The sequence below is a fragment of the Capsicum annuum genome, chromosome 6, assembly GCF_002878395.1.
Source record: "Capsicum annuum cultivar UCD-10X-F1 chromosome 6, UCD10Xv1.1, whole genome shotgun sequence".
NCBI lineage: Eukaryota > Viridiplantae > Streptophyta > Magnoliopsida > Solanales > Solanaceae > Capsicum > Capsicum annuum.
In genome coordinates, this window is record NC_061116.1 from 90,603,131 (window position 1) to 90,620,423 (window position 17,293).

A 17,293-nucleotide genomic window follows, 5' to 3' on the forward strand; every position below is an offset into this window, starting at 1 on the left:
AGTTGATGCATAGCGTCGATCCTTTTGTTTGGTGACTTAGCTGAATTTTTGAAGTGTAATTCCAGTGCGTCGATGCAAAGTTGACGCTATGCGACACAATGGCCGTAGCGACGCGATTGGTGATGCCTCGCGTCGGTAGTCCAGATCTAGTGAATTTTGTTCAAGTATAAAATGAACACATGAGCACAATCCCAAACACTTTTTGCAAGCATAACAATGGCGGAAAAGCATAAAACTCTCTCTTTTAGAGTTCTTAGACATTCTTTTGAACTTCTTTACTTCAAGATTAATTTTGGGTATGATTAATTACTTATTTTTGATGTTGAATTCAAACATGAGTGGCTAAATACCCTTATTCTGGGGTTGAGGCAAAGAACATGATTACTCCTTGATATTCTTTATCATAGTTTATTTTTGAATTATCATCTGGGTTGTTCTTAATTTCTTGAGCTTACTATTTTGATAAGTGGCCACCATTAGAATAAATCTATATTGTTATGTGAATCTGGGAGGATAATCATTGGATAGAACGAAGAAATTAAGGGGCAAGGTTCTTATCCTTTTATCAAATAAGGGGTTTGAATTAGCATCTAGGATAGGGATATACCTAGAAGCCTTGCTTGGTTTAATTACAAGAAGATAATGATATACCCAAATTAAAATTATTGTTAGAAAGTGTAAGCGGTCGCGGTCAATATAAAACCCAACTAGGTTGGGGTCAAATACCACAGGGAATACTGTGTTCACTAATTATTGTGGTTATTACTAGACTTTTGATCAAAGGTTTCGGGTTAAAAGGGGGTTTTTGACATGTGGATTTTATCCCAATATTTGTAACAGAAAAGGTTCCAGCTAATGATTTTTTTATTAAAAATAATAATTCAATGAGATTAAACAAACTAGAGTTATGGTTACCAAGATGTTCCAGCAGCTAGGGTTGTGAATTATCTTAAATTTCCAATTAATAACTTCAATTGCAAGAGTAATTGAATTCTATAAGTTACCCATTAATTTCTCAACCTAAATGAGTAGTTCATTCTTTAATTCTCTCAAACTTAAAAAATAGGCTAATTATTCAACTCTTCTCTCATGTGGATTGATCCTGATAAGGAATCAACCAATAACCCAAAGGTTAAGGCCCTTAGATTCTATGTAAACCTCTTCTTTTCCCAACAAACACTTTTCTACTCAAACAAGTGATGTTCTTAGGCTCACCCTTCAAGTTTGCAACCAAGAAAAGTCATTAATATGAAGAAGGGTTTATATAATTTTAATAACAATGGAATTCAAGTGTTTTCACAATCCCAATCAGCCATTCACATCAAGGATCCCATAACCCTAGTTATAGGAGCTTAGCCACACATCTCCATAGAAGAAGAAGAACTCATTATGTTTCTCATAAATAAATTCAGAAATTACTTACAAAAATCACAAGATTTGTTCTTGAATCTTTAGAAGAGAATATGCATAAAAATATTTAGATCCACAATTCTAGCTTGAATCTCAGAGAATACTACGTTACAATAATGTTCAAAGTTGGAAATATGATAAAAGAAATCTACATAAAATCTAAACTGGGTATTTATATGTTCCCCGGTACAGAGGATTTAAAATTCAAACTCAGAAAAGCCAAGTCCAAGTTGATGGTCGAATTGACGACCCATCAAAAGCTTGATGGTCCATTACTTGGACCATCACAAAATATTTTAGAATGTCAGGTTTTATTAAGGGTTGACGGTCATGTTGGCAGACCGTCACCGGCCCCGTGGTCTATCGCATGGGCCATTGCTTGATCTTCCGGAATCATGTGTTCTGTGTAAGTATGATGGCCAAATTGGCGGTGTGTTGGAAGGTTGATGGTCTGCCACTTGGACCATCACAGAGGTCATTCATTTGCTTTCTTCTATTCAACTATGATAACCACTCTAGCGGTCCATCGCATGGCTGACGGTTCACCAGCTTGACCGTCAGTGGTTTTTTTCTGCTATTTTTCCAAGTTTCTCCTCTGGCTAACTCCTTAACCTGTAAACACTAAAATCCAGTATTAAATACAACAGTTTCTTGAAAACATACAATTATCCCTTGAAAAAGATGTAAAATATTTTGTCAAAAACCGGAACATCAACACCCTCAACTTAAGATAATTGCATGTCCTCAAACAACTCAACACCAAATTGCATACATAAACAATACCATGATAGGCAATCAACTACTGAACTAGATTTTACACAACTATTCATTTGTCATCCCACTTATATGGGTTCAACACATTAGGATCCATCACCAGCATTATTTCTAATTCAGTACACACATACAATCATAGACATCATATCCTACTGAGACCAACAAAACTTAGTGTAACTCAAGTTTTCCTTATAGTCAATGAAGTCCACCATTCATTATATCTTGTGGACAAAATCATGACTTTCACACTTAACAAAGAAGTTACAAGCATAGCATACATGCCCATAGTCTTGCCCTTATTATCTACTGCTCCCTTATAGTCGCTTTGCAAAGATCTAGAATGTCTTTTTCTAGCTTGTCATATGGCTTCGAGTTAGATGAGAACAAATTTTAGAAAAAGTGACTCAACTTTCAGACTTCAACTCTCTTTGCCTTTGAATTCTACTCACCAAGGCTACTGCTTTACCAGCTCACTTCCAATCCCTATTATTCACTCACACTTTACCACCATTTCCCTTTTTTTTTTTAATAAGTATCAGCCACCCTAAACTTATACTGATGTGGTTAGTTAAGATGCAAAATATCTTGAATAGATCAGTGTCAAATGCTCTAAATTAAACTCTAAACTAACTTTTTGATAAACGACTAACATCTTGATAATAGCCACCCTCAACTTAGGTGTTTTGCCTAAGTTAAGGTGCATATTTCCCATTATTGGACCAGGGCCAGAGTTATGTGTTTACAACCCAAAGAGAGTTAATTAGAGTTATTGATGATGAAGAAAACTAATACAAGCTCAAAAAGGGTTCAAAAATAGAGAAATTATTTTGGTGGGGTCAATTATTTTGGCTAAGTAGACTTAATGTATAAAGAGGCCTGCTATTCTATCCTATTGAATCAACTGCAAGACAACATCAATGAACTAGGCAAGTTCTAGGTATTACACTATGCAAGAACTAACACAAGTACTCTATACACAGGCAATTGAGTCAACTTATTTTACTGCTCTTGAGATTTTTATCACATGAACACACATATTTTATATGTAAATGCCAATTAAAGAATCACCAATGATTATTCAGCATACACTAAGTGACAAAGTGAAATAGCCATACAACATGTTCAGAGTCTTATGCCATTTCCATTTATCATTCATATGTATAAAGAGATACTGAAAGAAAAGACTCTTCATAAATAACAATAATACAGATACTTACACAACAATTTAGGAAAAGAAAATGCAATCCTAGACATACTGGTTCTACTAGATATCACACAGGAGGAAAAGAACATCGGCAATAAAAACCCTCGTGGTACAAGTATACTTAGCCCCATAAAAAAATATATGCTTTGTCCTCAATGCATAAAATTAAAGTAAAGAGGAGGGGAATACTTGTAATGTCGCTTATTCATCTGAGGTGTCTGTGAAATATGGTGAGGCTCTAGTGTCCTCACCTACTGCAATGTTATCCCCTATGGTGGTAAGGGTACTCAAAATCCCTTCCTCTGGAATTGGAGGTATCACATCCCAAGATGGGTCTGAACTGGGCCCCCTTGCTGGGGCAGAACTGGTAGATACTTCAGTAACTTCATCTTTTGTTTTCTTCCTTCTTTTCTCTTCATCTCTCTTTGATCTTTTTGTAGCTTTTCTCATATCATAATCTTCTTACTCTTTCGGTGTCATTTCTTCTCTTCTTCTCAGTCTAGAAACTTTTCTATCTGTGCTTTTACTTGTACTTTCATCCACTTTTTTGCCTTTGTCTTTCAATGGATTCCCCATTAGGTCAACAATACCTTCATCTTCATCTCTTATCACCAAAGTGGGGTCAAATACTGGCTATTATGACTGCTTACTCTTTAACTCTGCCATGTCTTCCTGTGCTTATTTACATTGTCCATGAACTTACCAAGATCTGGAATGAACATCGTATCCAGCCTTTTGTTGATTCTATTTTCCATGTGATCCATCCTAAGATGAATGTTTTGAAATGGATGGATTGCTTCTTCCATAGTTTGATCAAAAAAAGGCTTGAATTGCGAAGCCCATATGTCCAGTTACTTTTTAAACTTCTTTTGCAGCTTAACCGACTTGGAAAAATTTTCCTGCATTAACCTGTACATAAAATAATCTGTCCTACCCATTGGTGGTATAGACTCTAATCCTACAGGTATACTAGGCGGCACATAATCAGGCAGCACATAAGTAGTGATAGGCAAGGGAATACCTGAAGGAATTTTAAAAGTATCGGTGGCTGGCACTGACTGTGTCTGGTAGGCTGGAGACTTGGTGACTCGCATCTCAAACTTCGAGTCATATTTTGAATTCTCAATGTCCTGCCTATGTGTAGCCCAAACTATGTTATCAACTCCCTGAATCAGAGGCACATTGGCCTGCCTACATAGCTCCCTGATTAGACATGAGAACGGTAGTGCACTTGCCACTTTGTGTGCCCTCACAAACAATTCATCAACAATAATTTGGCTAAAATAAATCTTCAGCCCTGCAATCAAACTAGCCACTAACACAGCCTTGTGGCTATCCAAATTAGCATCCCCTCCTATTGTCATCAACCTTAACCGAACAATGGCTCACCAGAACTTAGCTCGGAAGCTAAGGGAGGACTTAGCAATGCACTATCGAGGGTTGGTTTCCCAGGCGAGGTTACAATTATTAGTCAGTATCCTAGACAACCATGGACTTTGAGTCGATGCCGAAGTCAGAGGATACTCAAGATCAGGAACAGCAGTCGGTGCCTCATAGTTGGGCCAAAAAACATCCTATTGATTGCTTGAGATGATATGTCGATGTTAACTCCTCAGACTAGGAATGACTCCCTATTGGGAAAATCTAAAATCTTTTAGCCCTTTGGACAATCCTTCTCTACTAATACCAAATAATTTGTAAAAAAATTCCCTTACCAAATTTGGCTGATATGAATCGGGTGGCTTGCTCATCTAGTCTAACTCATACTCATTGAAGTGATGCTCAAGTTCAGGGTATTCATGCATCTCACTCATCCTATCTAGTATTTTTTAGAGATTGGCCTCTTGATTGGACTGCTTGCCGTCGGTTCTAGTCCATCAAGGAATTTGTCCTTTGATCCCTCGATTTACCATCTAAGTGCCTCCCTCATTTTAGGGTCCTTTCTAGTAATCATATTTGACTTCTCATCCTCCATCTTAACAGGTCCACTTTCTGCCTCAATAGGGTTGGTTTTAGATGTATTCACCCCTTCCTCGTTAGGGTTCAAACTGGTGCTACTAGTCTTGCTTTCACTTTCTTCTTTAGAATGGGAAAGTTTGTGGGTTGCCCTATCTCGCTATTGAGTGTTGAATGCAGGTGCCTCCTCTTTCCTTGCTTTTTCATTTCTTCCTCATTCTCTACCACCACCTCTAGTTAAAGGAAGTTTGCATGACATAATGCCTGTAAAACAAACAAGGAATCAGTTTACAGGTCAAAACAGATCGAAAACAATGAAAATATGGCTCGATGGAAGGTCTGATGATCTATTGATATAGCGACGGTTTATCGAATTTACCAGCAGACCTTAACCAGTATTCTATGTTTTTTAGAATCTTACGATAATTAACCTGATAGTCCATCAAGTTTCTGATGGTCCGCTAAGTCATCCGTCGCAACTTATCTAGTGAACATCAATTTTGGTGTCTTTGCGATGGTCCACCTGGTAGTCCGTCGCAAGTCTAACGATCTGCCAAGGTGGCCTTCAGCCTCAGTTTTCAGTTTTAGACTTTATTTTGACATTTGGTCGAACACCTAGTATGCATCATTCCATTTTTACCATAACAATAATATCAATTTAGCATTTAAGCATGAATTTTGCTACTTTGGTCACATGGGTTACTCAGACTTCACCTAGAACAGAGTGTATTAGAGTTCGACAATCAACAAATCAACACCAATGCAACAGAAAATAAGGTTGAATTTCTGTATCACGCATTACTGATTTATTATAAATTTTGCAATTCAAAGAGAAAAAGAGAGAATAGATTATGATCATACCTTGATAGTGTAGTACTTTGCTACTTTGACTTGCAAACTCAGAACAAAATAAAAACTACGAGCCTTTTTTAGAGATTGTTATCTTGATTTTATAATGAGAAAAGGATAAGGATGAGGTTGTTTAAATAGGAGAGAACAATAAGACAAAGAGTCCTAGGAGGAGATAGCTAATGTCAAATACTTTGAATTCAGAGGAAGTTAAACAATTGTTAGATTTGAAAAGGTAGCAACGTAGTAACCGCCTCTTTTTATTAGTTTAAAAACATTTGGGTCAGGCAAGTACACTTAAATAAGCATCGTATTTAACCCGACCCGACCCGTCTCTTAGGGTTTAGTTGACTGTTGACCTGATGATCCATCAGGTTTTTGATGGACCGTTGGGTTGATTGTCGAGGCTTACCAAAAATATAGAAATCATGCCTTGCTGCGATGGCTAAATCGATGGTCCGTCAGTGATGAGACAGTGTGTCGACCTATCTGTTAGTATGTTCCAGTATCTCAGAATTTTAACTTTAGTACAATGGAGAAAGTGATGGTCCGTCCAGACAGCGACGGTCCGCCAACTAGACCGTCAAGCCATATCTAGAATGTCATTTATTATCATGGCTTTGGCAGTTCTGGTGACGGTTCATCGAGTCCTTCATGGTCCGTCAATCTTCCCATCGCCTTCTTTTTCAACTGTAAAACTCTTATTTTTCTGGATTCTTATTCCTGTACACTTAACAAACACATCAGATTGCACAAAAACAACAAATAAATTGTAACTAGGATTACAACAACACTTTATGGGTTGCCTCCCACTGGAACCTAATTTAATGTCGCAGCACGACTAATTATCTTGATTACTCAGACTCTATCGAGATAGATAGTAGCTATGCACTTTATTGAATCCATTGGACTAATATACATCTCCAGTTGTTTCCCATTAACCTTGAATACATTTCCATCCTCATTTGCAAGTTCAACTGCTCTAGACGAGTAGACTTGGTTAACTTTGAATGGGCCTGACCATTTTGATTTAAGCTTACCTAGAAACAGATTCAATCTAGAGTTGAAGAGGAGTAACCAATCACCCTTTTGAAAGTCTCGCCTTGCAATCCTCCGGTCATGGTGCTTCTTTATCTTCTCTTTGTATAGATATGCTCTTTCATATGCGCCAAGATAAAACTCATCCGTCTCATTCAGCTGTCCCAGTCTCAACTCCACTGCCTCATTCCAATTCAAGTTCAGCCTTCTAAGTTCCCACATCGCCTTATGCTCTAATTCAATTGGCAAGTGACATGCCTTACCATAAACTAATTGGTACAGTGACATGTCGATAGGTGTCTTGAAAGCTGTTCTATATGCCCACAAGGCATCATCAAGCTTCCTAGACCAATCTTGTCTGCTTGCATTCACCATTTTAGCAAGAATGGATTTGATCTCTCTATTCAAAATCTCCACTTTCCCACTAGTTTATGGGTGGTATGGAGTTGCCACCTTATGCTGCTTAACACCGTACTTTTCCAAGGCAGCCCTAAATAGTCAGTTGGAAAAATGTGATCTGTCGTTGCTTATGATGGTATGTGGCACCCTAAAAGAGAGAATATGTTCCTTTTAAGGAATGCAACAACTCTCTGGCCTTCATTATTGTCCAAGTCAACAACTTCTACCCATTTAGATACATAATCAACGACAACCAGAATGTATTTCATCCCATATGAGCTCATGAAGGGTCCTATGAAGTTGATCCCACAGACGTCAAACAACTCCACTTCCATCATTTTTGTCAAAGGCATCTCATGGTTCTTTGAGATTGACCCTTGTCTTTGGCATTGGTCATATCCCCGAACGAACTCATAAGCATCTTTGAATAAAGTTGGCCAATAGTAGCCACTTTACGACACTTTTCTAGCAGTCCGATCACCTGCATGGTGACCCCCAACTAGAGAAGTATGACAAGCTTCCAAAATATTCAGCATGTCTACTTCTGGGATACACCTTCTTATAATATTACCTGCACAACGCCGAAACAAGTACGACACATCCCAAAAGTAGTGTGTCACATCATGAAGAAACTTCTTTCTTTAGTGAAAAGAAAGGTTCTCTTTAATAACCTCACTCACCACATAGTTTGAAAAGTTTGGATACCAAGGCACTCTTTCTAACACTGCAACCAAGATTTCCTCATCTGTAAATGTATTATTAATTTCTAGCTCATCCTTAAGTGCTTGACCTCTCTCCAGTTTGGATAATTGGTCCACAACTTGATTCTCGCATCTCTTCCAATCTTTGACTTCAAAGTCAAATTCTTGGAGAAGAAATATCCATTTGATTAATCTTGGCTTAGCATCCTTCTTGGACTTCAAATATCTCAAGGAGGCGTGGTCTGTGTAAACCACTACTTTGGTTCCCAATAGGTAATCCCAGAACTTCTCAAAGGCATAGACAACTGCAAGAAGTTCCTGTTCCGTAATAGTGTAGTTCTTTTGAGCTCCATTTAAGGCCTTGCTTGCATAATAAATGGGATGAAATAGCTTATCCCTCTTTTAGCCAAGTACAGCCCCAAGCGCCACTCCACTTGCATCGCACATAATATCAAACGGCTTTGACCAATCTGGAGCAACAATAATAGGGGTATCAACCAATTTCCCTTTAATATATTTAAATGCCTTCAAGCAATCGTCGTCAAATATAAACTTGGCCTCCTTCTCCAAAAGTTTGCAATGTGGGTTCGCAATTTTTTAGAAGTCTTTTATGAATCACTGATAGAAGCCCGCATGACCAACAAAACTACACACTCCCTTTACTAAAATAGGAGGTGGTAGCTTCTCAATAACCTCGACCTTAGCTTGGGTGACCTCAATCCCCTTGGCTGAAATTTTGTGACCAAGGACAATGCCTTCCTTCACCATGAAGTGGTATTTCTCCCAATTAAGCACAAGATTAAATTCCTTGCACTATTGCAAAACTCTGCTCAGATTCACCAAACAAAGCTCAAAAAAATCACCTACTACTTAGAAGTCATCCATTAACACCTCCAAGGTGTCTTCAACCATATCAGAAAAGATAGACATTATGCATTGTTGAAAAGTAATGGGTGCATTACACAACCAAATGTCATCCTCTTAAAAGCAAAATTACTATACGGGTAATTAAACATTATCTTCTTCTGATTCTATGGGGATATAAAAATCTGGTTATACCGCGAATACCCATCAAGGAAACAATACCAACCTCTTCCGACCAACCGATCAAGTATCTGATCTATAAAATTCATTTGAAAGTGGTCTTTCAAAGTTCATGAGTTGAGCTTATGATAGTCCATACAAACTCTCCACCTAGTCATAGGTCTGAGTGAAATCAACTCATTTTTCTCATTCGCTATAATAGTTATGCCCCCTTTCTTGGGCACACAATGGACAGGGCTTATACATTTACTGTCAAAAATAGGATATACAACTCCGGCATCAAGCTATTTGATGATTTCCTTCTTAACCACCTCTACATAGGTGGGTTAAGATAGTGTTGATGCTCAATGGTTGGTGTGTAATCCTCTGCAAACTAAATCTTGTGGGTCCAAATACCTAGAGGAATGCCAATAATATCTGCAATAGTCCAGCCTATCGCTCTTTTATACCTCTAGAGTACTGAGATAAGTGACTTCACTTGCTGCTCACCCAGATCTACTGCAATAATCACAGGCAAAGTGTTTCCGCTGCCTAGAACCACATACCTCAGATGGCCTGGCAATTCCTTTAACTCCAACACTAGTGGCTCTTCAATAGATGGCTTAGCCGGTGGTGTTGGGTGATTTTTAAGATCTAGATCCTGCTTCTTGGGAGCATAAGAATATGATCCTATTCTAGTCAAGGCTCATACAGTCTCCTCATACTCTTCAATGCCTTCACTATCGAAATTCATCAAGACTGCAGCCAACGTCTCGATAATAAATTTCTCCTCTATCGGGACTTCTTACTTATCCTTATAATAAATATCAACAATAGAGAACACACTCATTTCCTTGTGCTTCTCATAGATTGACACACATCAAACCGAACTACTTCATCACTAAGCCTGAACAAGAGCTCATTAGCTCACAAATCAATAAGTACGCTTCCAGTTGCAAGGAAAGGTTGACCCAAGATTATGGGCACCTCAAAGTCCACCTCATAATCCAAAATAACAAAATTTGCAGGAAATATAAAAGCTGGCCACCTTCACTAAAAGATCATACAAAATACCTACTAGCCGCTTTACTGACCTGTCCGCCATTACTAGTTGCATATTTATGGGTGTAGGATCCCCAAACCTAACTTCTTATAAACAACAAGTGACATCAGGTTAATACTCGCTCCCAGATCAACACAAGGCCTTAGAAAAATCAAGAGACCCGAGAGTATAAGGAATAGTGAATGCTCCTGGGTCTGCTTTCTTTTACACAAAATACCTTGTTGAAATAGCACCACAGTGGTAAAGGTTATCCACCAGTTCATAGCTTAATTCTCTTCTCTTTGTCACAAGGTCCTTCATAAACTTAGCATACCCAAGCATCTACTCTAATGCCTCTAATAAAGGCACATTCACCATCAGCTGCTTCAGTATCGCCATGAATTTCCTAAACCTTATATCATCAACTTTCTTCTTCAATCTATGAGGAAAAGGAGGTAGTGGTTTTAGGAGAGTAGTAAACACTACTTCTTTCTCCTTTTATTTTTCTTTCTCTAACTCATCAATCTACTGATGGTTACATATGCTCGCATTACTATCTATCTTTTGAAACTCCACTAGATGGGTTTTATCAATTTTTACCTCTTCATCAATCATATCGTTGATCACAGCCTTGCCCACAGAAGGGCCAGGTAATATTTTACCACTCCGAGTGGTAACTGCCATGTAGGAGCTATCATTCTGAGGGTTTTGCACTGTATCTCTAAGCAAGGTACTGCTCATCCTCTGATTAAATACTGCAGAGAGGTTGTTCATCTACTGCCCCAACTATTTAATAGAAGTTGAGTGAGAATTTACTAGTTGGCTCATGGAAATAACTCACTCTTCATCGTCGTCACCCTATCATTGGAAGCCTAAACTTCCTTTAATAGTTTCTCCATCATGGCCTTCATGGATATCTTACCTGAACTAGTAGCTATATTTTCCTAATTTCCAGGAGGTACATACAATCCACTCCTGTCATTTTTGTTCTTCCAACTCCCTTGGTCCCTATCATTATAACCAACCTTATTGTAATAGTTCCGCCCTTGATTCCCTTGGCTATTGCCTCAAAAATCCCCCTAATTAGTTAGATAGTTACCCTTCTCAAAATTAGAATTAGCTCTATCTTACGACCTAACAGCTTTTACCTTATCAGTCTTCCCAGATAATAAGTATTTATTAAGTAGATCCATCTGTGTTTTAATATGTGCCATATTTTGGTCACACTTCTCCTCTTTCTAACATTGCTCCGCTGATATACCACTAGACATATTAGGGCTTGCTACCACAGAATCCCTAGTGTACCAAGCTCTATTTGTCTTAGTCAACCGCTCCAACATATCTGTAACCTCATTGAATGTAAGCTTCATAAATGTCCGTCCTTCTGCATTGTCAACTGTTTGTTTAGTTATAGAGTTCAGGGCTCTATAGAAATTCTCCATTAAGTACTCATCGGTGATTTTATGGTTGGGGCACTGTGTCAACTTTTTCATGAATTGCATCCAAGTTTTATGTAGTGCCTTGTTTGGTAGTTTTTTGAAGTTGCTAATTTCATCCCTCAACTGTAACATCCCGAAGGGCAAAAAAAACCATTCTAGGAAAGCTTCTTTTAATTACCTCTAGTTTGTTATAGAATTGGGCGCCAACTCATTCAACCACATTATTGCCTCCCCAGATAGAGATAACAGGAACAACCAAAGATGAATTGCATTTTGACCAACACTAGGGTTATTAAAGGATTTGCAAATAGTGATAAAATACACCAAGTGCATATTTGGGTCATCCCCTAGAAGTCCTCCAAACAACACTTAAGATTAAGAATCTATATCATAGTGCTGGCTATGTTGAACTTTACCCTAAGTGTCAGTGGAGGTGTAATAATCACTCCCGTAGCACTAGCTTTATCCAAGTCATCCTCCTCCTCATCAAGATTAAATAGCATAGCAAGTTGGCAGTTTGCTCTCCCTCTAGCTGCCCGATTCTGTTGGCAGCCACCTTTATATTCTCCACACGCCTTCTATTTGCTGGGTTAATCAGATCATCATCTCCCAAATCCTCATCATTAAGATTAGGGTCATGAGCTGGTTGCCCATTATTTTTTTGATTAACTTGTGCTCTAGCCAAGTTGGCTAGTCTCTCAGCTTCTTATTGTTCTTCCATTCTGCTAATTAGATGCGGTTCAGGATTGAAGGGTAATAATGTTTCTCCTAAACTTCTAGTGCGTGGCATAAATAACAATGAACCTGTAATAAACCAAAAACAACAAATAAAATTAAAATTTGGGATACTTGACTAAAGGTCAATTAACAATCATAAACTTAATTGACAACCGTATTCCCTGGCAATGGCACCAAATTTTGATATGCCCAAATTACAAATCTTGTTAGAAAGTGTAAGCGGTCACTGTCAAATATAGAACCCAACTAGGTTGGGGTCGAATCCCATAGGGAATACTGTGTTCACTAAGTATTATGGTTATTACTAGACTGTTGATCAAAGGTTCTGGGTTAAAAGGAGGGTTTTTACATGTGAAATGTATCCCAATATATCTAACAAAAAAGGTTCCATCTAATGATTTTTTTTATTACAAATAATAATTCAATGATATTAAACAAACAAGAGTTATGGTTACCAAGATATTCAAGCAGCTAGGGTTGTGAATTGTCTTAAATTTCCAATTAATAACTTCAATTGCAAGAGTTGTTGAATTCTATAAGTTACCCATTAGTTTCTCAACCTAAATGAGTAGTTCATTCTTTAATTCTCTCAAACTTGAAGAATAGGTTAATTATTCAACTCTTCTCTCATGTGGATTGATCCAGTTAAAGAATCAACCAATAACTCAAAGGTTAAAGCCCTTAAATTCCATTTAAACCTCTTCTTTTCCCAACAAACACTTTTTTACTCAAACAAGTGATGTTCTTGGGCTCACCCTTCAAGTTTGCAACCAAGAAGAGTCATTAATATGAAGAAGGGTTAATATAATTTTAATAACAACGGAAATCAAGTGTTTTCACAATCCCAATCAGCCATTCATATCAAGGCTCCCATAACCCTAGTTATGGGAGCTTAACCACATATCTCCATAGAAGAAGAAGAAGAAGAAGAAGTCATTATGTTTCTCATAAATAAAATTAAAAATTACTTACAAAAATCATAAGATTTGTTCTTGAATCTTCAAAAGAGAATATGCATAAAAATGTTTAGATCTATAATTCTAGCTTGAATCTTAAAGAATACTACGTTACAATAATGTTCAAAGAAGGAAATATGATAAAAGATATCTAAATAAAACCTAAACTGGGTATTTATGTTCCTAGGTATAGAGAATTTAAAATTCAAACTTAAAAAAGTCGCGTCCAAGTTGACGGTCGAACTGACAGCCTATCAAAAGGCTGACGGTTCGTCGCTTGGACTATTGTTGAATGTCCCAGAATGTCAGGTTCTAATAAGGGTTGACGGTCATGTTGGCGGACCATCGCTGGCCCAATGGTCTATCACTGGCCAGATGGTCCGTCGCTTGATCTCTGAGAATCATGTGTTTTGTTTAAGCCTAACATTCAAGTTGGCGGTCCGTCGAAAGGTTGATGGTCCGCCACTCATATCATTGCAGAGTTCATTCAATTGCTTTCTTCTGCTTAACTATGACGACCACTCTGGCGGTCCGTCGCATGGCCGACGGTCCACCAGTTTGACTATTAGTGGCCTTTTTCTACTATTTTTCCAAGTTTCTCCTCTAGCTAACTCCTTAACCTTAAAACACTAAAATTTTGTATTAAATAAAATAGTAGTTTCTTGAAAACATACAATTATATCTTGAAAAAGATGTAAAATATTCTATCAAAAGCCAAAACATCAGATAACTTTGTGAATCTAGAAAAATTATTTATCTCTGTGGGAGTTGTAGTTGCAATAGTCAATAGATAAAAGATTTGAGGTTGGAAGACCAAGATCATAGCATAAAACTTGTAAATCAACAACCCGATAACCAATTAGACTGTGATAAAATTATAGATTTGTATGATTGTTGGAAATGCCTTAACCCTGAAATTCTCATCATTATTGTTTACAACTGTGCTTGCTTTGCGATTGTCATAAATTGTTATTTATTATTTATTAATTTTACATTTTATTCTTAAATTCCATATTATCTTGATACTTTGCAACACTTAATACCTCATTGTCTAAAACTAAAAGTTGGTTGAATTTCTAGTTGCTTAGTCCTCGTGGGAATGATATCTAACTATTTAAGTCACTATATTACTTGTACGATTGCGTACACTTGCGTGTGCGTTTGAGTTTCAATATTTTTTTTTAAAAAATAAAAAATAAATAAAAATGGAAAAAAAGATAAGAATAAAAGAGAAAAAAAAGAAAAAAATATCCTTATGATTTGCAAGATCTATCTCTTGGGATTATGCTACATTATGGTGCAAATATGTATGGGATTTGATTTGTTTGAGAATTTACTAGTTCTTGATGTGGGTTCTACTATTGCTTGGGTAAATTGGTTGGGATTTATGAGTGAAATCCCCAAATACCCAAATGAGTTTGATGGATGAAAATACCAAGCTCATGAAAGATCAAACTATCCTTGAAATAGGGGTTTGGGTGAACTTTAGGAACCCACCTCATCCTTAATAGAGGGATGTGGGAACCAAAGCAATAGTAGATAATTTTTGGGTATGTCTTGCCAATTTTTGCTATCTTAGACATAAGGTTGATTAGGAGGTTGACTATACCGTAATTATCATCCTTGAAATAGAGATACCCAATTGAGGCATTATGTGGCTGTAATTGACACACTCATTAGGTGCTATAAAGGGTCAATGAGTGACATCTTTGAGGTTTTGTTTAAAAACTAGCCTTAATGACCTTAAACCTAGCCTACCATATCATTAATGATTTGAATTTGCACTGAATCATCATGATCCCATGGATAATTTTCCCCTAGGAAAGCATAGTTCCAAGATTCATTTTAATTGATTATACTCTAATTATTCTTAGTCTAAAATTAGTCCTTTAGAATCCAAAGAATTATTTTCACATTTGAAAAGATTGATAATCCCCCAAACCATTTTGTACCATAGGTTTGAACTTAGCAAGCAAATTTTATTTCGAATTTACTCAATCATCACTCATATTGTTCCTCGTGATTCGACCCTAACTCTTAGTTGGGTAAATATATTGACAATGATCACCTTGCACATAAATAGATGTGTGAGTTGAGTGTTAAAAAAATAAGCACCAATGTAGGGGAACAATTTGGCATATTGAGTTTGTTTGGAATTTTAGCCTACTTGCTTTGATTCAAACTTGTAAATATTTTCTTGTGATCTTCTTTTGTTTCTTGTTTTAGGTAGGTTTTAATTTTTATTTTTTTGTCTCAATGGCCTCATGGAATGAACATGAGTTCGGTGGTTGGAGATCCTATTGTGACAATCTATGTCCATATTATAATGGACCCCACTTATGGCAAGACTATAGATATGCTCCTCGAAGAGAGAAGTGTGCACTATCTCAATCTTATAGGGAGTATTGTTGTTCTTTATTTTGTGGTCGAGATGGACATTAGAGTGATTTTCCAAATTCCCCTACCTCTATTATGCTAACCCAAGTTCTAGTTCTTCTTATGATTTTGATAGGACTTAGGATCAAGAAAAAGAAGAACGAAGAGCCAAAAATAATAGTGTTGAAGCAATGCTTTAACTTATCTTTTATTGGGTGACATTAATGAGGGATAATATACATTACATGCATTAATCTATGGAATTATGTAATGAAGAAATAATGAGGATAAAAGAGATGGGAATGTGGGTCAATCATGCAAGTACTACAACCATGCCCATGCCTCTAAATGAGCTTGATGCTGAAGAATCCTCGATGATTTCCTAACCAACCAAACCGAACACGAGAGATGATGCCAAGATTGAGAAAATGGTGCTAGAGTTGATAGAAGAAGTTGAGCAAATTCCTTATGAAGACTAGCCCATTTTGAAGTAAAGATAACTAATGAAACACAACTCCGAAATTAAGGAAAAGGCCCCATTTTATCGACTTTTCAATATTATGCTTGGTGGATTTGATGAAAGTCAATCCACCCAAGAAAGTGATGAATATTGGAGAGAAGGAACAAGTTTCTTATATTTTGGAGTTTGACCTTCCAAATAGGCATGCTAAAGCCCAAATTTTGAATGCCAAGAAGCTTAAATACTGATGTCCAAGTAGTGGCCTTCTAATGCTCTCATCATTGCCCAATCATCCCACATGGAATTTTGATGCAAAATTGGGTAAACGTTCTAAGTCTTCAAATTATAGTGATTGAGGATGTATCACCATGCCATTACTTTTTCCATGAGTGCCTTAGAGATTGACTGATCAAAAGTTGTGCAAAATGTTCAAATTCTCTAAGTGGATACATAAATGAGAATTAAAAAGACATCGTGTCATGACGTTAAAACAAGCACTTGATGGGAGGCAACCCATCATTTTTATGTTTATGTCATTTCTTTTTAAATAAGTCACAAAATTTTAATGCTTTGTAGGTGCTTGGGATAGGTTGAAAGCTAAAAACAAGGAAAAACCAAGTTTTGAAGTGTAGCAGTTATGTAGAAAAATAGGGCAAAACAGAGGAGTAGATGGCCTCAGTTACTGTGATCGCGTATTGAGGACAGTGATCGCGGTATCGAGATTGCACCAATCAGGCTGCGATCATACCTTTGTGTTTAGCATTAAACATGGTAATTGACATAGTTTTAAGGATCCCTTTAAATCTTCTTATGCTTTTATGTTGTGTAGTGAGGTTACTACAAGTCTTATAGTTGGGGGTTGCGGCCCTATCCTTGTGTGTACACATTGACTTGCAATACATGAACTTAGTTGATGAGAAGCATGGGA

The 17,293-nt window shown here is 37.1% G+C and overlaps 1 protein-coding gene across 1 annotated transcript; it reads right to left on the bottom strand.

Annotated features, from left to right (window-relative positions):
* Positions 1-5,577: 5,577 nt before the first annotated feature.
* On the bottom strand, positions 5,578-7,453 carry LOC124899504. Its single transcript, XM_047414402.1, has 2 exons — positions 7,113-7,453; positions 5,578-5,608 (listed from the first exon to the last, which is right to left on the bottom strand). The coding sequence occupies exons 1-2, from the start codon at positions 7,451-7,453 to the stop codon at positions 5,578-5,580; spliced, it is 372 nt and encodes a 123-aa protein (XP_047270358.1).
* Positions 7,454-17,293: the final 9,840 nt, after the last annotated feature.

What these genes read in the sequence shown, in the direction of transcription:
- LOC124899504 (XM_047414402.1), bottom strand. Translation starts at nt 7,453, where the DNA reads ATGTGGGAACTTAGAAGGCTGAACTTGAATTGGAATGAGGCAGTGGAG. An exon ending in AATGGGAAACAACTGGAGAT is followed by an intron (nt 5,609 to 7,112) that starts GTATATTAGTCC and finishes TTTGTTTTACAG; the next exon opens with GCATTATGTCATGCAAACTT.